We start from the raw sequence: 21007 nt of genomic DNA on the forward strand, positions 1-21007 counted from the left end.
CTCATAACGTTCTTCTTGTTTCGTTTTCCGACTTTTCTATCACACGGTACGAAAGCACAGGGCGAGCAAAGCAATCAAAAAGAACAGGTGAAAACACGATACAACTACATTCTACAACTAAAGTACCAAAATTCCAAAAGAGCAGGAAATTCCAAATCAAAGTAGAAAAGGGCTAGCTAGGGGAAGGGGTCGAAAGGTGTTTTTTTCTTTGCCGAGTTCTTGTGTACTGTGATCCATCAAAACTGCAAAAAATTCCAACCTTCAGTTCCATCAAAGACCAGCTTTCAAAAAATAACCTCCCTCCCGCGCCATTTCTTTCTTCTTTTTGTTTCAAGAGATGAGGGAAAGTGTGGCGGCGACACACAAAGATGTATCTTCGCCCAACGCAAAATAGAGTAGCCAAACCACCGAATTTCCCTCTTTTTTTCGTTTTACTCTTGCGGATAGGGAAGAAACATTACAAAGCCATGTCAGAATAATCCAAATAGGCGAAAACAAGGGTCCAGACAGAGAGAGGGTGTTGTAACATAGGAGAGAGCAAGTGGAAAGGGAAGGGGAAGGTCAGGACAGTGCAGGGCAGCCTTCTTCCCACCCCTATAGTCCCGAACGATGGAACCCACAGTGTATAGCACCATGGTATGGAACCGACTCCCGACGCTCCGGTCTCACCGGACGTTGCGGCGCTGGTGCCAACAGGCGCGTCGGCATCATCCGAGGATCCGCGCTCTGCTGTTGCCGATGATAGTGCTGCTGCTGCTGTTGCTGACGATATTGGTCAGGATGAATCACTGAAGTGTAGGCCTGAGGACGATGGTTCCCCTGCACAGATAAAGCCTCCGCCCCAGACATCTGGAAGAACGAGTCTCCGCTCAGATCCGCGGGAGGACTGGGGAGGGCAGCCTGATCCCACGGCGAGGACATGCTCCGCGGCACCTGGTTATCCCAGGACTGACGCTGCCGATGGTGCTGCTCCATCTGCTGATGATGATGTTGCTGTTGTTGGGTATACTGTTGATGCAAGACAGGCTGGCTCTGGCCCTGGCCTGCGTACGTGTACTGATGGCCCCCATACGACTGGCCGACGTCCACGTCGTCGAGCCTACCGCCGCCGCTGTCCATCTCGGACTCGGGGCTCATGCTGCCGCTACTGCTGCCGTAGCTTTGCGGGCTCATTGGGTAAGTCTCCTGGACGATGACGACGGCGGCGGCGGCAGCGGCAGTGGCGGAAGGGCTGTACTGTTGCTGCTCGGGGTACTGCTGGTAGTCGCGGCTCTGACGGCGGGCGGTACGCTTCTTGCAGTTGTACTTTGACAGGTCCCACTGGTCAAAGTGCTGGCGGTATGATCTTGTCCTGGAAGTCGGGGTGAGAGTTGTTAGCAAGTTTTCCTTCTGATGTCCTTTCTCTCAAGTTCTTGTCCGGATGGTGTTGTAAGGGCTATTTGGACATCTCTCTTGTTTTCTTTGGATGAAATGCCATTGGAAACAGGACTCGACGACCAGGATGGAAAGGTAAGGTAGTCATCGTATCAGTGCCAACATCCGTCCCATGGGTTGCCGAGCAAAGAGGGGGATCCGTGGGGTCCGAGGAAATTCACGATGTATCCAAATGGCTTGGAAAGAAAAGAGGGAAAAGAAAACTGGTTAGACTGACGAAGCCTTGAAATTGTAGTCCTGTTGCATAATCTCCCGGACCTCATCCAGGGTACGGTTCTCCTTGATATAGAGCCTCGCGATAACGTCCTTGTGCTCTTTCCAAGCTTTCGTCATTGTCGTTGGTTTGGACAGAACTCAGGGAATGAGGAACGAAGCGGGATAGAGAGTCTTGTGATAGAAAGAGCGGGCGCTACTACGGAGTCATTGGAGGAGGAAGATCAGGGCTGGAAAGACCGCGATGAGAGGCCAAGCGGTGAGCTTCATTGAAGTATGATAGGATGGATGATTCCAGGATGTTTGTGATAGACGGTAGTGCTTTCGCCCCGAGGGAATGGGAAGATAGCTATACAGGCTGTATATAGACAGGTCACGATGGGATAAGGCTGGCAGTACTGCCCGCTGCTGCCTTTCGTAGGATACTATAATCGCAGTGTAGGGACATCGCCATTGGCGTTTCCTGTCCAGGGCTGACGGACAGGCCCTAGAACACTTCTTTCCCTCGTTCACCTCTGCCTTCCTTGAAGAAAGCGGACACTTGTTCCGATTCCCAGGACTTCTGCACCTTGTACCGTAGGTGCATCAAGGTGCAGTTTGCCCTTTGGCGAGTCTCCAGTCCCCCCTGGCAAGAAAGACAACGCATTCTATGACCGATAACATGGCCATCGTGGAGAATCATGATGACGGGACGGGGCGTAAGTCTGCCTTTCTCCAAGCGGCGCGCAGCTCCAAGGGAGCAAGGTGGTGGAGGGGGAGAAGGCTAAGCCCGCAACGTAGGGGGTGTCTTGTCTTGTGCCACACCACCCCATGAGCAGTCCTTCACCGAACTTTCAGCGAAGGTGTGCGACGTTTGCCTACACTCCGCAGATCCCCCCTTGCGCAAAAGTGCAAAGAGTCTTGGACTTTGACAGCTTGGTGGCTGAACTACCTACTGATAGGTTTGGTGAGCGCTTTTTTCTTCAGTTGCACCATTGACTCAACATGCTGTCCGCATTCCTCGGCAGACGACCACAGCGAGTTGTGCGCCAAATACTGAATCAAATGTGTCGCTGGTGTCGACAACCTAAGACGCGGGAGTTCTGCACTTATAAATAGGGCTCCGCAATGAGGTGCAGACATCCACGCGGGATACATGGTGGTATCGGCGCCTTGTCTCGGAGTAGAGGAGGGTGGTGAGGCACAGCCTGCGCCAAGGCAGACATCCTACTGGTCAGCTCCAACTCGATCTTCTAGTTACTGTGGTTAGCCCAAGGAAACCAACAAGCTCGATCAAAGGTGACTGTGAATACACTCGGAATTGGACAATAGTCAACAATCATAATTGTAGTTTGATTAGGGCTCGCTATATTATATAACCATAAATCAAAATGGTATCCTCCAAGCGCGTGTGCTGGAAAGGGCCGCAAAAAGCAATGGGGATGTAAGGCTGTGATGTTGCGCAAAAATGATGTAACCAATCAGGTGTAGTGGTGTGGTCAAGCCGAAGTCATATGAGGTGCGATTCCGCCCCAGGAGGCTGAACAACAAGGCAACCAGTGGTGCGCAAGTCGATGAGTCGCCTTTAGCAATCGCCTCACTTTGTTGAGGAAAATAGGGCTGTCGAAAGGACTCTTCTCCAGGTATCGAGCTAGGTCTGCAAGTGTAGGGATCTCAGAAGCTGAGGGTGTCCTGCGAATCCTTAGATCTTCTTCTCGTCAACAGGCGCCGTTGCAGCTGGAGCAGCCGCGGGTGCAGCCGCAGCGCTGGAGGATGGACCGTCGACCGGGCTCATGAGCTCTGGGCTCGCGGTAGGGTCGTGACCAGTGACACCGGCCTCTTGCGCTGAGTGGCCGGACTGGGTGGTTGCGGCTGGCGCAATAGAAGGCATCTTCTCGTCCTGGGCAACGACGGGCGAAGTAGGCGTGGAGTTGGGCTCCGCGGGTCCGGTGGCTCCCGCGACGTTCTTGATAACCTCGAACCACTTTTGCGCCTCATCGGGGGTGTGGGCCTGGAAAGCCAACTCGGACGATCCAGTGAGCTTTGAGCTAATTGATTTGCTCTTATCCTTGCCCTTCACGTTGAACTTGTTGCCGTTGGGAAGGCCGATAACAGCGTCTGGCAGATAGATAGAAAGCTCTGGCTTGGGGTCAGAACGAGTGTTGTCATTGTCCTTGAACTCGTGCAAGAACTTGGTTGGCGTAACAACGTAGTACCCAGTAGAGTAGCCCCAAGAAAGCTTGTTACGCGACTTGCGTTCCAGGGAACCCTCAATAAGAGGCTTGACGGAGGTGTGGTCCATGTTGGGGAAGTTGATGGCCTCAACAGAACGCGGGGGGTCATTGGGGTTGACCAAGCGATCGCCGCTACGGGTCACGAAGCCGTTCCACTCGAAATCACCCGGGACTCTCTGGATGGCGCCCAACATGTCGGAGTAGAGAGCGCGAGTCTTCTCGGCCTGGCCACCAGTGAGCTGGATGAATTGTTCCATCGCCTGCTGGATAACCTCGATAACGTGTGCCTCGAAGTCCTTAAAGTTGTTTTGGACAGCAATCAGGTCGTTACGGTTGTTGTTCTCCTCGAGAACCTGCTTGTGCAGTCTGTGCAGGACACCACGGTTGACGACGTAAGGATCGTCGGTTCCGTGCATCTTGCCGCCGGCGGACTCGAAGGAGGCGGTCTGGGAGCCGAGAAGCTCAATGTGCTTCTGGGTGGTGTTGCGAGCCTTCTCAACCTCCTTAGCACCCTTTTGGGCACCGTGTGCCAGCTCCTTGCCCTTGTGCTTAATCTCCTTGTGCAGGCGTTCGAGGACGGGGAGGATGGAACCCTTGATGGTCTTCTCCGTCTCGAGATTGGTGTTAATAATCGCCTGCGTGTTGGAGCGCATGTTCTCAAAGTAGGCTGCGATACCGCCGAGGCTCTGGTCGAAGTGGTGGCCCTCCTTCAAGGGATGGGAGATGGTCTTCAGGGCCTTTTCGTATTCCTTGGACTGGGCCTTGTGGATCTTCTCGACGGCTCCGATGTAGTCCTCGAGATATCCAACGGAATGCTTCCATGCTTGTAGTCGCTCCGCGAGAAGACCAGCGGTCTGCGTGTAGCTATTAGCATATTTCATTGGGAAGGGTCGGGTGGTTGCGTAGACAAAAGCGTTTACTATTGGGCGCCGAATGGCCCATACTCTATGCCTTGGCTATTTGGAGCTGAGCGAAATAACTGATTCACTTACGCTGGTGGGATCGACTTCGGGAACAGCATCGTCGCTAAGGACAGAGTTGTTGGTCATGATGGTCCCTGACCTCTGGGGGAGGTCCTTGGTGTCGGCCATGGTTGTGATGTGCAAGATCGGATGGTTGCGCTCGAGAAAGTAGTATCGTGACTGTTACGAGGTGATGTGTCGAGGGTGCGTCGTAGTTGGAAACGTTCGTCCAAGGTTGTCTAGAAAGATGGGAGAAACAAATGCAGTGAAGCCCATGGAAGTGGAAAGGGCAAAAGAGGTTATATTTGTCGGACATTACATGTGTCCCGTCCCTCTCCTCGATCGCCCATTCCTCCCCCCGCCGCCGCCAGTGACAGCTGGTAATTAAAACCCGCCCAAGCTCCTGCACCAAGACCAGGTCGAATGACGTTCTCCACCAAGCCGCCAGCGCAATCTTCCTGGTCTTAGCGGCCCCTGGCTGGGACTGCACCTGCAGTGCTGCACCGAGATTTGCTTGTCGCACACAAGCACGACCCTCTCGCTGGCCCCAAAGGGTTGTCCAGAGTGGGGTCGGTCTGGACCACCCCCTGTGACGATCTCGACATTTTTACTCTCAAGGGACAAATCCTCTCACTTTTCATTACTCCTGCCTTCAGCTGAATTCCATATTGGGCTGACAGTCGACACTGAGCTGGCTACGGTACCACAGAGACACCTCGTTGACCCTACCTTACCACGCTGAAATCCCCGAGTGCTCCCCTCCTCAGCTGGTCCGGGGGTAGGAAGCAACTTACTGCATAGCAGGTGCCCGTCTTGCATCGTCACATCCGCTAGACGGGAGGCCCATGAGTGATTTGGGGGCTTTTTATGACGTCAACAAGTCCCTTAGTTTCCCAACGCACGATGGCGCTAGCTGAGATGAGACGAATGCCCTCCTGTCTCACGACCTAGCTGCATTATGGGCTCATGTTAAGCCACCATATACAAGATACCATGCAACCACTAACACGAGGGTCGACTGTACAGCAAAACTGACAACGTACAAGTGAAAAACCACCACCAGGATATCCCTCCTAGACACAAATAAGCTTTCTCTCTCGCCGTCCAGCGAACGTTGCTGCCGCAGGTGATGGCCGCGATGACATGATAAATCAAGGCTACGACCTGAAGTGCGCATACCCGACAGGTTGGCGTTGGGCAGACGTCAAAAGGCTCAAATGATGACGCCTATTGGTTAGGCCATCTGAGTGCAACGCAAGAAACGGTTCAGATTCTAGAATTTTGTTGTCGGAGTCCACTCCTGTGGTTGTGTTACCGGCCTCTTCCGTGCTACCAAGACTAAAAAAGCCAACATGAGTTTTGAAGAGCAGATGTTTGATTCACGATAAAGGTAGCAGGAGACGACTTCCATCTAGGAGCGTTGAGATTCTATCATGCCTCCATTATATCATGCCTCCATTACCAACATGAGGTGCGTGATCAGTCCTCACTCCAGGACCAGGGGGTAGGCAGGTCTAGCTCGCCAGTGAACTCATAGCTGATAGCCAAGTTCCGTATGCTGCTTCGCACCATCGGCATGGTTCATGCACTCCCCCACGTTCTCAGATATCGTGACAAGGTATCGCAATCGCATCAAACCATGACTTCAGTGCCATGGAAAGATGATGCCATCGTCGTCACATCCAGCATCCCCCCTCGGTCTCGCCGCGCCACAGCCACAACTACAACAACCTTTAGACTTTACCTTCCCCCTTGCCCCCCTCAAAAGCATCCAGACACCTAGGAAACACCGAAGAAACCAATGCACCCCATATACGAGCCTAACAACCGCAAGTGGGTGGACATCATCGTCCGTCACTCATCGGGTAGGTACTTGTGCCGTGTTCATGAGGATGGGCAGATGCTTGACAGAGGGGACGTCTGAAGACGTACAACTCTCCTTCAGCTGTCGCCGCGCAATTATGGCAAGGCACAAGCGCAAGATCACTCCTAGTATTTTCATCCGTGGAGACCAAACCCTCCAGACTTGAATGGGCCAAGTCCTTGGGTGTACCGTCAGCATCACAGAATCGGGATCGCGGGGCTGCATCTCTCGTTGGATGAACTTGACCCAATCTCACGGGTCCTTGTTGATCATGCTGCTCTTGGAATTGCGATTTATGCGCAAGCCATGCGAGCCTCCAATGTTGTAGGCGAAGTGTGCCTCCAATGCTGCAGGAGAAGCGTGTCCTCGGTGGTCAAGATACAGGGCCGCCTCCAGATTGTAAAGAACATAAACACCCGAACCTGCAATCTTGCCACCGCGTGCCTTCTTCAAGGAGTATTCTCCAACGAACACATAAAAGATAAAAGTGAAAAAGAATACTAAAGCTGGGCATGATAAGAAAGTATCGTAACCTTTTGTCGACCGGCATTCTATCTTGTCACTCACTTAACCCGGTGACCCCTCGGCATGTTCGCTTTAGGCTAAGTTGGCTGCAACCCCTCCCCCTCCATTTCAAACTTCTCTCTTATCGAGGCGTCCGACATCGGCCGGGAGGTCAACCACACCCACCGCCGCCGTACCGGAAGACCCCCCCCCCCCACAACGCCGTAGCCGCCGCTCTCCTCGGCATTACGAGCATGTCCCCCGTTGTATTTTGTCAAGGGCGACTCCGTCGTCGGGTCTGGTGTAAGTAAGGAACTGGAAATATCGCCGTCGTCGTAGTGCTGTGCCTATCATAATGATTTGGATGATTCACTCTGCAGCATTGAACAAGATGTTGAGAAAATCGAGTATTGACTTTTTTTGTCATCTTTGGTATCTCGCAATCGACATGCCGCGCTCTAAGCGGTGGGTATATCGTACATCCCTATTTGCCTTTCCCAGTATCGCCCCAGTGGTAGATCCCACCAACTATTAATCGATCCGTATACTTTGTGTGTGTCCAAGCAGCCGATGAGTTCTGATGCCTCCAAGGCGCAAATCTATATCCTGTAAAAATCTCAAAAGACCAGTCCCATGGGAAAGTGTTCCATTCCACCCGTGAACGCCGACGCCATGCCCAAAGTAGTATTTGCCGCCCTCTCTATAGTCGTTATATAATGAAGTGAGTATGGTGTGAATCGCATCTCCGCATAGTAGCCTTAGTAAACTCTCTCCCGTCCCTGAATGAGATGGATTCGGCGATCATCGCCGCCGCCCTGCACAGCCTGGAGCAGGTTGCTCATGCTCTGAGGGCGATGCCATGAGCGGTGCGAACCACCTGGGGTAGTCGGCTCACTGCCGCCACCCTCATGCTCAGGAATCATGCCAAGCGGGTCTGCAACAGGAGCCTCGCTCGCAGGAGGCGTGTTTGGGGCGCTCATGGCAGAGAAGTAGTCGGGGAGCGCGTCACTGCTCGGGCCCCGCCGAAGGGGAGTCTTGACGGCCGTTGTGTAACTAGGTACCTTGCTCAAGGTAGCCATGTCAGGGAAGTCGAGGTGCTCAGGCGAGTTGCGTCCTGAGGAGTGCGAGTTGGGATGTTCCTCGGCACTGTTGTGGCGGGTCAAAGCTGCCGATTGTGATTGCGAGTTCTCTCCCGTGGGGACAGATGTCGGGGCTGCGACGTCCTCCGTGATGGCGTTCAATGAGTTGAAGGAGGTGTTGCGGTTCGTGGGATCGAGAGACACGTTTTGCAGGCGATGCGACAGTGCTGCGGGAGCAACACCATGGCCGTTCATCATGGCGAGAGAAGCAAGGTTCTCTGATGAGCCGGCGCGAGATTGGGCGTAGAAGGGACTGCTGAAGCCAGACTGGATAGCTGGGGTCTGGAAGCCGCTCATGTCGACGTCTTCATAGAGTTGATCGAGGACATGCTCGCCGTAGCCGGGCGGTGCGATGCGGGTGACTTCGGCCTGGGCGGGCGCGCCAGGAGCTTGGTCGACGAGAACTCCATGCTCGTCAAGGGGCATGTTCGGAGAGATGAAGATGGAGACGGGGAGAGTGGCTCGGAGCTAGAAATTGTCAGTTTTGCACAAAGCATCGCAAAGAAGAGTTACAGCGACTCACCTCTGAAATGTGACCGTCGGGGTTCTTCAGCGCAACAACAAGCTTGAGTTTGTGTCGGACCTTGATACCGTTGTGGTTGAGATCCTGGACACACTGTCGCAGTCTCTTGGGAAGGTTCAGCTTCTTCTCAACCATCCACCCCTCTTGGCCAGTGTCTTCGATCGTATCGTGCCAGTGCTCGTCGCGTTCGACGTCGAATTTCCAGTTGGATACTTCTCTTTCTGTCCGGTGTTCCTTGAAAACGTTGCCCGTGGGACCCTGTAGTGTGCACTCGCGAATTTCCAACATTTTGACTGAAATCTCTCCCATTTCGAGTCCCTTGAGAAGAGGTGTAAATCGCATCTGTAATGGTACTGTGGCACCAAAGACGACAGCCTTTTGCGGGATGATAATGGAGTAGTCGACCTTATTCGGCCAGATGTTCTCGACGCTCATGGCGTGGAGGAACTCGAGGGCGGCGGGTTCGAGGGTGCGGATGATGCGCAACGCCTTGTAAGCGTGCAGATCGTAGGCGAGCTTGCCGCGGGCGACGGTAGCCTTCAGCTTGTAGGTGATGCTCGCTTCGGGGATGCCTTCAACGCTCTCGGCGGTGTTGCCAGGCAGGGTGTACTCAAAGGGCCACTCATAGTTGCCGGCCGGCAAGATGGTGTTCTTGCCACCAGTGCCACCGACAAACGGAGCCCAGCGGTGTTGGAGCAGTGTGGTGGTCTTGTCGACTTTTTGGCTGGAGACGCCAGAAGCGGCGGTTTTGGAGTAATCCCACCTATTGAGAGCGCAAGTCAGTTGACGGATCTGCAGCAAATCGAACTGGAAATAAGAAGGGCTTCATACGTTAATCTGTGGGTGCCAGTCAATCGCAGGTGGACATCTTCGATCTTGAGCGGCGTAGGCAAGCAGAGCACCACGACGCCCTTGAGGATCTGACCGGCAGACTCGTCCTCTCCTCCGCGAAATACGATGAAATCATTGTCTAGTCTGTAAGGTGTCAGACGTCAGCGGGGAGGCCCTTCAAAAAAAAAAAAAAAAAAAAAGGGACTAATAAAGAGTCACAGCTGGAAAAGAGAAATTGGAGAGAGAGAGAGAGAGGGAGAGGAAAGAAAAGGCGGGATTTGGAGACGTGGGGCAAGAGGGCATACCTGATTTCAAAAAGCGAAGCGGCATGCTTGCCTGTGACGGTCGAGAATGGATTGAATGACGGCATCTTCAAAGGTTGGGTGTGACATGAACCAAGCGGTATGCCTGGGTAAGAAGAAACAGCCTAAACATCTGGGAAGGAGAGGTCTGGAGACGAGCTTGTATTTATCGACGGAGCGTCCTTTCTGGGTACGAAGTACTTGGGACATTCGTCAGATCAAAGGTAAAGGTGGGCGTAGGCGTGGGCAAGCGACCAAGCGCAACAAGCAAAAAGCTCGCGCCTTTACCTCACAAACGGGCAGCCCACCCTCGTCGATTTGCAAAGCGTGGGAAGTGGAAGCCGAAAATCGAAAACCCACGCCCGTCATCCACCACGGCCACGCCCCTGCCCCTCGGCGGGTTCTCGCTCTTGGTGGGATAGGTGGGGCATCCTTGATTCGGCAGCAAAAGAAAAAGATTGATAGATGAGGTGGGTGTGAGCCCGGGAGGTGTGCGAAGAGACGAGTTCCTTGTTCAGGGTCCCCATGAACCTTGTGGACGGAGAGAGGATAAGGAGAAGCTACGGAGTACTGCATAAGGTAAGGAAGACAGGAAAGGGGCGGTACGGGTACGTACACTACGGATACAGGCGCAGGAAGGAGGAATTCCGTCGATTTGCTGGCTTTCAAAAGATGGATGATGAGGGTCAGCGGCAGCCACCGGGCAAGGAGGACGGCCCAAGACGGAGCCGGGGGGTGTTGTATTGCCATTTGCCCATGGACCATGGCGAAGAAACGAGCTGCAGCAGGGCTGGGTCGATGCGCCAGACAGACCCAGAAGCAAGGCGAGAATGAGGTAAGGTACGGATGTTCAATGGAGCGTGCACGCTGAACCGGCTGTCACATAATTAAGGTACCTACGAAAAGGTGCAGTGTGTCCTGTAGGTACCCACGTACCCTTTTCCACGCGGGAGAGAACACCGACTTGACACCGACTGACGGAGGGGCTGTGGCTGTCAGATGGGAATCAGCAGCGACTCACTCACCACAGACACACACACACACACACACACTCCAGAACATCTAGGGGACCATGAAGAGACCGGGTGTGTATCTGCGCTCTGGTCTGTGCCTATCGTCCCGTGTTTGCTGCTTGGTGCCGCGCGTGGTGTCGGGAACCAAGACATGGGTTCGGCGGCGATGGTGCCCTGCCGCTGGTGGATGAGTCCATGAGAAAGTGGGATGAATTTCCTCTCCCTCTTCCTTTTGCGGCTTTTGCCTCGGACGACGAGGAGGGGCGTGGGTGAATCATGGTCAGTCTCTCGGTCAAACCAAGCATCTGAACCATCTACACTTTTTAGCGCAAAAAAAAAAGTCATGACGAGAGCACGCGGCATCTATGCGCGCTCAACGCAGTGTTTCCGTGCCTGACTCTGGTACACTGATGAACGGGGGTATCGTCTCATCAGCCATCCGAACTAGAAGCGGCCTATCTAAGGCTATCTGGAGCGACGGTGAACCGATGGTGCGTTTTGGCAGAGATGCGTGTTGCGGCTACTGACGCTGATGCCGATGCTGGTGAGTCTGAGTTTGAGCCTGAGCCAGTTGTCTGACTCCCATGATTGCACACCATCGTTATCTCTTATCCTTTTACCAGACTCGGCAGTATGTCAGCACTTTTACAGAGTTGCGATGGGCTTGCGCCTTGAGGAAGAGCGGCTGTGAGTTTGCTGATTTTGGTGTGGTGGATTACTTGGCCGGCTTGGCAGCCCCCATGGACACCTCAGTGCAGGCAGGCTGTGGTCAGAAAATACCTGCTTTCGTACCTCCGTCCCCAGTTGTGTACCGCGTAACGCTGAACATCTCACCTGGGAATCATCGTGTAAATGCAGGCTCGGATCATCATCAAGTCGTTTTTTTCTACCTCATTGGGAACCCGGCCTGCACTTTTGGATACTCATGCGGCCATCCGAGGCAGGGTCGTCTGTTGGGAAAACCGGAATTTGCCCAAAATGCGACTCTCTGAAAATGACCAGCCAAACTGGCGACGGAGAAAGTGAATGACGGGCAGAAAGATAGAGTAAAAAAAGCAGGCCAAGTTGAAACGCATGGTTCGAGCGCCTGCACTTGCACTTTCAGGTCCGCGGATGGTTGCTCCTGCTCGGATTGCGCCCGGCTTAAAGATACTGCGACCTACACCTTATTCAGGCGCAACCTCACGTACCTACCTGCGTAAGGTAGTCCCATCTTCCCAGGCGCATAGACTGTAAGGCACACCTGCTGCTGCACGCAATTAAGGTGTCCGCGATGCCTCACTGGTACATGAAAACATCTGCCCATTCCATTGCACATGGGAAGGTAAGTCTCCGATGCGCCTCGCTCCATCAGATGGAGGCTCCGACGGGCGGCGCATGTGTCCGCCATGAACGTATCTTTGCAGCGACGCCTTCTCAAGGCGGTGCCGAGGCCTGGCTTACCATGAGTAGATATTGTCTACGACGCAAAGACGGGTTTGAGAGAAGTGACCGAAACTAATTGTGACGAAGGGTACCTAGGCTTCGGCAACCAATATGAATACCGCCGGGCAGACAAAGGGCCTCGAACAATCAGATTCCTTACCTAAGGCAAAGCTTAGGTTCACCAAAAGTATACATCCAAACATCTACAGACGGTGTTGCCGCCCGGGCGCCGTTCATCTGACGGATAAGGCGACGGAATGCCGAAAAAAGACTGCCACACCGACGCCACTGATTGGCCCCTGCATGAATCGTGCGATAGACGTCGGTTGGTCGGGTGGAATGGAAGCTCAGATGGAAGCTGTGGGTCCCTTCCTCGTTCCCTGCGCGCCTGCCCGTCACTCTGAGTCTCTGTCCCTTCTTTCTTTGGTATGCCGCTTGGCACCTGCGACATTACGCTGTGCGACGTGCGGCGTGCCTGCCACCTTGATTGCCGCCACAACTTCTTACCTCCAAAGATGACGGCACCCGGTGGGAATCTTGCGGGACGTCCCCTGGCAAGAATTACAATGGACGCCCGTTTTTGAAAACTCGCACGAGACAACAAAACTGACTGGATGGGCCAACGTGGTGGGCCCGGTTCTGGCGTGGGATGTTCAATCTGCGAAGTCCTGGGTCCAGCACCTCTTCCCGGCGGGTTCTAGCATCTGCCCTGATCAATCAATCGCCAACCGCTACCTTACCCAAAGGACCCAAACTGCAAAGCGGTCTTCCCTCCGTTCGTTACGGGAAGCCGCGATCTGCGTGGAACTTGTCTCCTTGATCGGGCTCTACTGTCTTTGCCTGGAAAATAATACGTTGGCTGACACACGCTTCTGTAGTCTGTTGATTTGCATCCAACATCTCATATCGAATATCGACCGTCCTTCATCGTCAATGCAACTAAGACACAGCCTAGGCTAGCAACGATACGCCAGTAGACCGCCTCGAAAACACCATCGTCACCAACTGTGGCTTTGGCAACCATCTCGTCCACCTGCAAGACACCCAAGGAGCCAAGACCTGTTCGCTGGACTCCATCGTAGTGATACATGGGGGTTTTCTCACATCCATCATCTTCAGCTGCCAGTCTCGACCGAGGCCATTGCCCGTCATCTCCAACAGGCCACGCCTCTCGTCGCCTTGTACGGGCAAGATTGGCGACCCCCACATCCGCTATCGAAGATGCGCAGGGCAAAATCCTGCTGGCTGACGTTGAAGCCTCCAACAAAGATCGTCTCTCAGATGCAGTCACTGGTCATAAACATCATTCATCATGAGACTCTTCTATTAGAGCACGGCGGGGTACATGGTGCTTGCATCTGAGCGGCAGAGGCTTGGATCATGATCAGCCATTGCTTGTTTCAAGCATGTACAACATCGGAGCCCTCAGGAAAGAAAAAAGACAGGACGACCGCTGTGGCCCTATCTGAGTTACCCCCACCGTAACCTTGAGTGCACCTGACGGATAGAATCTCACGATGTTGTCGAAACGGGAAATGGATGTGCTCGGGGTACCCAGTGCCCCAAGTCACACGGGGAACCAGCACTTCGCATCCCATAGCTCTCCGATTCTGCACCTCACGGCCGACTTGGACATCTCGCATCATGCTGAGAGGGCGACGGTCGCGCTTGAGGCCATGACCCCTCCGTATTGGCATCTGCAGGCCTGCGGGCAGCCGATGCAAGTCAAATTGTCCAGCTCCTCTGTCGGGCCCGTTTGGATGGGTTGGTCTGCCGCATGCAGCACCACATGCAGCATTCTCAGCAGACAAAGAGCTTCCAGGCCGTCCAAATCATACGCCCTGTCGACCTGGCCTAGGCATCACGTTCCCACTGTCCCATCATCCATCGAACTCCCGTCCACTGAACCGACCACGGCCCTCATTGTTCCTGAACCCCTGCCAGACTCTGGTCCGCTGCTTGGAAGATCGCCGCCAGGAGAGAGGCGGAAGCACTCTGGCACCTGGGCCCGGACCTGGACCGAGCCCTGCTATGGGCATACCCATCTGGGCTCTGAGGGTTCGGTGAAATCTCCACCGATAAGCACCAGGCCTCGATTGCTCTAGCCAGGATTGCTCCCTTCCTCGTTCCAGCTTGAAGCGAAGAAGCGAAAAGCGACTCCTGAGCCCTGAGTCCTGAGTCCTGAGAAACCGGGTCCTGGCCAGAGGGCTCCGAGTCTCTGCGCCTCAAGTCCCGGCCTATCAACCGACGACGGCCGCGGTTACAGCGCTTCCGCTGCCACTTAATCCTGCATGAGGAAACATATGAACCAGAGACAGAAATCAATCCATTACCATACGATCAGTCGGCCAGCACCGTCCGCAGTGCGACTCTTCTCCATTTGTGAGGGCTTGAACCCCCCTAGGGCTCAGGCGAAGCCAAGGACACAAAAAATGAGAGCCAGTCTTCCAGAAGAATGGACCTCTCACCGACTCGATCTCGAGTGGATTCCTCGCTGAAATTTTGACAATGGCGCCTTCAACCCTGCTTTTTCTCCGACGCGATTGCGACTTTTTCCTCACCCTTCCCACGGGTGGCTGGCATCCAATAAGCGCAGCGCTAGGAAGAATGACTCCGAGATAACGACAAATTGCACTAAGCCGCAAAGTCACCGTGCAGCGGTCCGAAGCCGCGCCGAACCCGGACCTACGCCGAATCGAAAGCTCCAAGATACGGGCGGCGGGCGCGAGTTTCGGTCTTTGTGAACGGTGCAGCCATGATCCATCTCGCAATCGCACATCGGCCGGCAAGTTCCTGCGAAGCTGCGATTCAAGTTTTTTTGTCTTAAGCAACATTTGAGTTAGACTTCCTTGGTGGCGTCTGGACACATGCTTCGAGTCGGTGTTGTGTCACCAACGAAGTTCAAGCTCCGACTCTAAGAGCTGCAGCCACCTGCCGCCGTGTTGAAGCTTTCTTGATTTCGTCACTTTTCCACATACAAAGCTACAAGTAGATAGTTGCTTGTCACATACGCAAGCGACAGCGCAAAACCTTCGGCCGTTCCAGTCGTAGCCCTCAAAGCTTTGGATTCCACCTCGATTTACGCATTTCTTCGACATCTGGACATATCCCAGTCAGATTGTCCGGCGAAGCTGCACTGAGGGCGGATAACTAGCAGAAGCGAGGTCAAGGCTCCTCAAGCCATTACCCACCAAGGCTCCGCCTACGTTGTCCCGCCAAGCTAAGGTACGCTACAGAAGGGCCGCATCTTGCAAGGGGCCAAGGTATCCGTACAGATACAAGGTCAAGATCCAAAGAATTCACGATGCCACGATGCGCAACTTGCACCTCGCCTTGATGAGTACCTAGAGTTGGCGTCTCAACGGCTCAGCTCGCTCGCTGCCGCAGATGGCATCCGCAGTCCACAGTCCGCAGTCCATGGGCCCCCACCCAATCGACTGGCCTTGTGCAAAGATAGCATCATGCCTGCTCCTGGACCTGATGTCAGATCACCCTAGTGCCCCACTGATATCAACATGACATCTCTTTCGTACGTCTCTTGGTCCCTGGCTTCGTCTCGTCTGGGCCGTTCTGTCTCGCCCCAGTGCACATCATGGCCTGAGCATCGTTCATTGCTCAAATTCGCTTGCAAAATCGAATGAGAACTGTCGGGTCTGAGCGGGTCGTCCAGACATGTTCAACCGCAGCGGTTATGCGTTCTCCCGTCTTGGTAAATTGCTGCACATCGCATCAGATGTGTACGAGAGGCTCGCTGAGTCGCTGAAAGTGGTCAAATCACCAAACAGGCCCATCGTTTCAACAATGTTGAACTTGGTAAGATCCATCTCGGGCACCAAGCCAGGTTGAGTCACGAAGCTTGGGCCCATCTCAAAATCTCGCCAACTACCGCCGCCTGCGTATATCCACTCTCCGAAATCTCTCACCTTCGGCCCTTTGCAGCGGTGAAAAAAAGGAGGGGCCACGCCGCACCTCTAACACATTTCTGGGCTTCCTGGGATGTAAACCTTGATACCGCACCCTTCCTGTAGACTACATACAGACTGGTTTCGACCTCTAGGACCTTCACGTTAGACCACAATTGTGGGACTCGTCCTCAGCCTTGCCTCCTGGCTTCCGAGTTCCCTGGGCACGCTAGGGTGAGCTCCTTGATATGCAGGTGCACACAAACCGCTCAGTGTGGGCCATCTACCCGTTATCTGCGCGGCGCACCAACGCCTTGTCACTTCAGAGGGGCGTGAAGGTTTGAAGCTTCAATAATGGAAGCTTGCGGCGACAATAGGGAAAATTTCCCAACAGTGTTCTGCATCCATACACGTGGATCTCCCGATACGCCTGCATGCATCCCAGACACACGTTGCGGCGATACTACTGCACATTAAAACACTTTGCGGCTGCACCGCCCAAAAAGCCTCATGAAAGTCTCGTTGGACGACGAGTAAGAGCCTCAGCATCTACCCTGGTTCTATGGCGCCGCGTGTCGAAGCCGCCATTCACCACCAACAACATGTGAAAAAGGCTCCGCCAGGTTTCGCTCAACGAGGTGTTTTTCTTCGTGTTACGGATACGGATACCACGACACCCATTCTTACTCGTCTTCGACTCCTAGCAGACTCCCAGGAACCTATCGCATATCAAATCAACAGTGGAGACATCGGGAATTTCCATTCCCTGCTTTCTGACAAGCAAAAAAATGGTCAATGATCCATGACTTTATTGAAAGAGGGGGCCCGTTTCGATTCGCCCTTGGACAATATGGACGCCGTTCCAGAAGCATGTGCTATCTACCTTTCCCGGGTCAGGAACGGGACGACGTGCGTCGTAGCCCACGCATCCATGATCCTGCAAGTCTGCGCCGGTAACCGTTCGACTTTTCGTCCCGGCTTCTTTTCGTCAAGCGTGGATCGGAACTTGATAGATTCTTTCCTGCGCCGGGTTTCCTCTCCCGCTCTCCCGTTCCCTTTCTCTCTACTGTTTCACTGGGTGCCTGGGCCCTGCAATATTTGGCGGCTGAGCCAAGCTTGGATTGCGTTTGTTCCCGCTATCCACTACTACATGCAGGCGTAACCCGTTTTGTTCCCATTTCCATCAAACATGGCTGGGCGTGGCGTCGAGCGTGGTGGAACCCCCACGCACTCTCTCTCTCACCGTATACTACAGCTACACGCCGCCGTGCGACGACCAATGGATTGTCAACGAACCGACGTCGAAAGATACACACAGAGTCAATTGTGGCTGGTAACTTGTAAGAGGGGTCCATCGACGCTCTCGACCGATGTACAGAAGCCCAGAGCCCACTACTATGGAGCCGCATCTTTGATTTCGCTGCCAGAGCTGTCAATGCAGATTTGTGTCTTAAGAAGGGCTAATCCTTTTCACAGTAGGAACTGCTGACGACCCTCGAATCACATGCAGATCGCGCACGTCATGATCATCTCGAAACCCTCGTGATGGGAGCGCACATCAACAGAAGATTGAGGCGAAAAAAAAACAGAGAATCAGATATTCTGACACAATGTTCTGCATTTGTTCTGCATTTGGACAATAGACGGGTTGATTGACATTGAGCGCAAAAGTACTTTTGGGAAAAGAGTTATGGACAAAGCCCCCGCGTAAAGGGTGGATGCATTGGCTGACACGATTTCTACACCTCGACTCCCCCAATATCTGCAACGAAACGAAAAAGCAAAGGGTAGCCAACTCATTATCATTCCACAAAACGACGCATATGCGGCTAAGATGGTTGAGAGGCACCCTCCGTCGGCACCGGAGCATCAGTCGGCCTGTTCCATGTTCGAATATGACCTTTTGGGGGGTTGACATGTTAGCATGTGTCGTTGAGGCTTGTAACACCTCGGTGCGAGGTCCAATGGCTTACCATTCTTGCAACTTGTGATGATGGCTTCCTCTGTAAATTCCAGCCAGCAAAGAGGATGGGTATCAACTGCCTTGGACTATTTGTCGATATTGTAAGTATAAAAGAAGATGGCAAGATGTAGAGTTTCACGTGAAAGAGAGGAAACCGAGGCAACGTACAGAAACAGGAGGTAGCATGGCGATCCTCGCGCGAGGCTCGACTGGGTGAACGATGCTGCTGCCGTCTTCGTCCACCGCGCCTCCAGAGAGAGTCGAGTTGGACCGGATGCGGCTCGCTGCCGTGTTGGTCGTCTCTTGTCTCTGCAAGGGATTGGCGAACCGTGATGATACGGAGCCTCGGTGATGAACGGAAGCCTATGTCGACAAGTCAGCTTTTTGGTCTCACGCCCCCCTCTCCGAGGTTCCCGACTCAACGCGGGGAAATCGGGAGCTAGAACGAAACGTACCGCCTTGGGCCGGTGCAGCATGCCAACGTTAAAATCCCACAGGCATAACCTGCAGTCTTCGCCGACACTGCCGAACCGATAGTTCCTGTCGTCGCAACGCCATGGGTCGAATGCCACCGATGTCACCCATGACTGGTGACCTTGACAGCGGGCGACAATGGCCGAGTCTACGACGGACCAGATGGAGATGAGGTCATCTTGGCCTCCCGTCAGAACGTACTTGCCGTCCGGTGACCATGTGATGCAGATGAAGCCGCCATAATACGAATTGTAGAGATCCAGCAACCTATGTCGTGTCAGTCAGGACAAGCCACGTCAGAGCATCAGCAGAGCTCTCAAACATACTTCTCTTTCAAGTAATCGATAATGCGGAGGGAGCCGTCCTCCGAGACGACTGCCAGATGCCTATTGTCCGGACTAAAAGCGAACGCGTTGATGCGCTGATTCGACAGCTTCCACGATGCCACGGGATTCGTCTTTTGGTTCTTTGAGTGGACCGACTTGTTGATCTGGATCTTGAGGTTGTGGTTGACGCCGTTGGTCGACGAATCGCTCTCTCCATTTGTCGATGAGCCGTTGGTCGTCGCGAGCTGCTCCTCCTCGGGAGAGAACTGCGCGTCCTCCTTGTCCTTGTCGTAGACCACCAGCGAGCCGTCCATGTGCGCTGCCAGGAAGAGGGACTCGGAACCTGGTATCCAACGGATTTCTGATACTGGTGTGCCGTTGATGATGCCCTGGGGTATTGTCAGCCTACCTGATTTCGCACGCTTCAAGCAGTTTTGCTTCAGACTTACATTCTTGTTCAATCGAGTATACCGTTGCGAAACAGGTTCCCACCAGATGATTTCTCCTGTTGAGAAGCCCATGATGACATCAATGTGTGCAATGTTCTTGGTGATGGGATTCACGTCGTGACACAGGCAATGCGCCTTTGTAAATAGAATCTTGGTCAGGTAGTCGGCCTTGAAGCACGTCAGTAAAGCAGTCCGCAGCAACGTGGATATGTGAGAAGCCCAACCTTTGTTGGTGATGATAGATCCAGCCACTGAAACGCTCGATTGATATTGGCAAAAGCAAAAACGCCATCCGTCGGCCGCTCCTGAAGCTTCTTGGCCAAGCTCTCGTTCACAATGACTCTAGAAATGAAGGACGAGTTGCTCTTGGTCATGTTGTTCTTGGGCTTGGCCACCTTCTTCTTGGCCGCGTCCTTGGTATTGGCCGGCGCGAGCGCCGTGTTTCCGTCCCCGAACGCCGGCGCCGAAACCATTGTCAATGACGACGTCGGGGGCGCAACGCCGTCGCTGAGGGAGGCACCGCGGCCGTCCCCTCCATCGCTGCTAAGCCCAGCCTCGGTGGAGTACCGCCCTTCGTTGGGGTGTTCTTGGATGTCACCGCCGAGGGAGGAGGAGAGCGTGGTGGACGTGCTGGCGCCCTTGTTGTAGAAGAAGGGGGGTGCGGCGCGGACATCGAGAGAGATGAGGGAGAGCTTGGTGCCGGCGGAGGCAGGCTGGGGGGTTGTGGCAAGCGGGTTGGGATTGACGACGGGGGCCTCAGAGGGATGCGGTGGAGGAGTGGCGAGATGGAGGCACTCTTTGAGGACGTAGGTACCCTCGCCGACAAGGAACTGGTATTCGGGGCCTTCGGGGTTGGAAAGGATGTTGTTCGTCTCGATCATGGGGGCGATGCCGGCGCCGATCGCGCCGTAGGCGCCCGAGTGCGAGGGGTATCGCGGGGGAGGGGGAAGGACGCTGTTGGTGTCGCACGGAGTGCAATTGTCAGCTGCTGCTCTGTCTTTGAAGGCGCCAACATCGTGCGCAGGGTCTTCTGGGGTTTGCGGCTTGAAGAAGGCTGGAAGAGGCTGTCTCGTGCCTGCATGATGTTTGAATGGGCGTTGGCTGGATTTGCCTGCAGGCAAGGACCAGCCGAGGTCAGGTAAACTCACAACATGATGGGCTAGTATTATGTGTGATCCAGATCTATTGCGATGTTCAATTGCTACGTGGGCAAAGGGCGATCAGAGGCACGCGAGGATTGAGCCGCGAGTTAGAAGGTGAGGTGGTTGGAGGTGGTTATCGTCGGGCGCTCGGGACGGTGGTCTGCGTGCGTTCTGTTCAGGCTCCGCCTCACGTCACTGGCGGCCCCGCGAGTGGAGGTTCTTGGGCGTTGTTGATAACGGGTGACCGGATGACGGGTGACGAGCGGCGGACAAGGCTGACGAGGTCGACGTTTTGGGAAGGTCACACGTACAACAGCGGTGACAGAGA

General features: G+C 54.1%; 5 protein-coding genes across 5 annotated transcripts; all 5 read right to left on the reverse strand.

Annotated features, from left to right (window-relative positions):
• Positions 1-561: 561 nt before the first annotated feature.
• On the reverse strand, positions 562-1767 carry BDZ83DRAFT_648530 (Clr5 domain-containing protein; the record flags this gene model as incomplete). The annotated part of the gene is made up of 3 exons (XM_060510188.1): positions 562-594; positions 670-1351; positions 1652-1767. 3 exons carry the CDS (start codon positions 1765-1767, stop codon positions 562-564), a joined length of 831 nt encoding a protein of 276 aa, XP_060368630.1.
• A 1561-nt stretch (positions 1768-3328) lies between these two features.
• On the reverse strand, positions 3329-4951 carry BDZ83DRAFT_648531 (PH domain-containing protein; the record flags this gene model as incomplete). The annotated part of the gene is made up of 2 exons (XM_060510189.1): positions 3329-4714; positions 4853-4951. The coding sequence occupies 2 exons, from the start codon at positions 4949-4951 to the stop codon at positions 3329-3331; spliced, it is 1485 nt and encodes a 494-aa protein (XP_060368631.1).
• A 2997-nt stretch (positions 4952-7948) lies between these two features.
• BDZ83DRAFT_748988 (arrestin domain-containing protein) lies at positions 7949-10053 on the reverse strand (the record flags this gene model as incomplete). The annotated part of the gene is made up of 4 exons (XM_060513704.1): positions 7949-8797; positions 8853-9615; positions 9684-9827; positions 9989-10053. 4 exons carry the CDS (start codon positions 10051-10053, stop codon positions 7949-7951), a joined length of 1821 nt encoding a protein of 606 aa, XP_060368632.1.
• A 3271-nt stretch (positions 10054-13324) lies between these two features.
• On the reverse strand, positions 13325-14069 carry BDZ83DRAFT_648533 (uncharacterized protein; the record flags this gene model as incomplete). Its single annotated transcript, XM_060510190.1, has 2 exons — positions 13325-13713; positions 13898-14069. 2 exons carry the CDS (start codon positions 14067-14069, stop codon positions 13325-13327), a joined length of 561 nt encoding a protein of 186 aa, XP_060368633.1.
• Positions 14070-17820: 3751 nt separating this feature from the next.
• BDZ83DRAFT_113261 (WD domain-containing protein) lies at positions 17821-20915 on the reverse strand. Its single transcript, XM_060501106.1, has 8 exons — positions 20686-20915; positions 19762-20491; positions 19538-19705; positions 19089-19477; positions 18744-19029; positions 18457-18651; positions 18299-18374; positions 17821-18225 (listed from the first exon to the last, which is right to left on the reverse strand). The coding sequence occupies exons 1-8, from the start codon at positions 20688-20690 to the stop codon at positions 18155-18157; spliced, it is 1920 nt and encodes a 639-aa protein (XP_060368634.1). The 5' UTR covers positions 20691-20915; the 3' UTR covers positions 17821-18154.
• Between the last annotated feature and the right edge of the window lie 92 nt (positions 20916-21007).

The sequence above is a fragment of the Colletotrichum acutatum genome (assembly GCF_030867785.1).
Source record: "Colletotrichum acutatum strain CBS 112980 chromosome Unknown BDZ83scaffold_16, whole genome shotgun sequence".
Lineage (NCBI taxonomy): Eukaryota > Fungi > Ascomycota > Sordariomycetes > Glomerellales > Glomerellaceae > Colletotrichum > Colletotrichum acutatum.

What these genes read in the sequence shown, in the direction of transcription:
- BDZ83DRAFT_113261 (XM_060501106.1), bottom strand. An exon ending in ATACTCGATTGAACAAGAAT is followed by an intron (nt 19,478 to 19,537) that starts GTAAGTCTGAAG and finishes ACAATACCCCAG; the next exon opens with GGCATCATCAACGGCACACC. An exon ending in TGCTGCACCGGCCCAAGGCG is followed by an intron (nt 18,652 to 18,743) that starts GTACGTTTCGTT and finishes TTGTCGACATAG; the next exon opens with GCTTCCGTTCATCACCGAGG.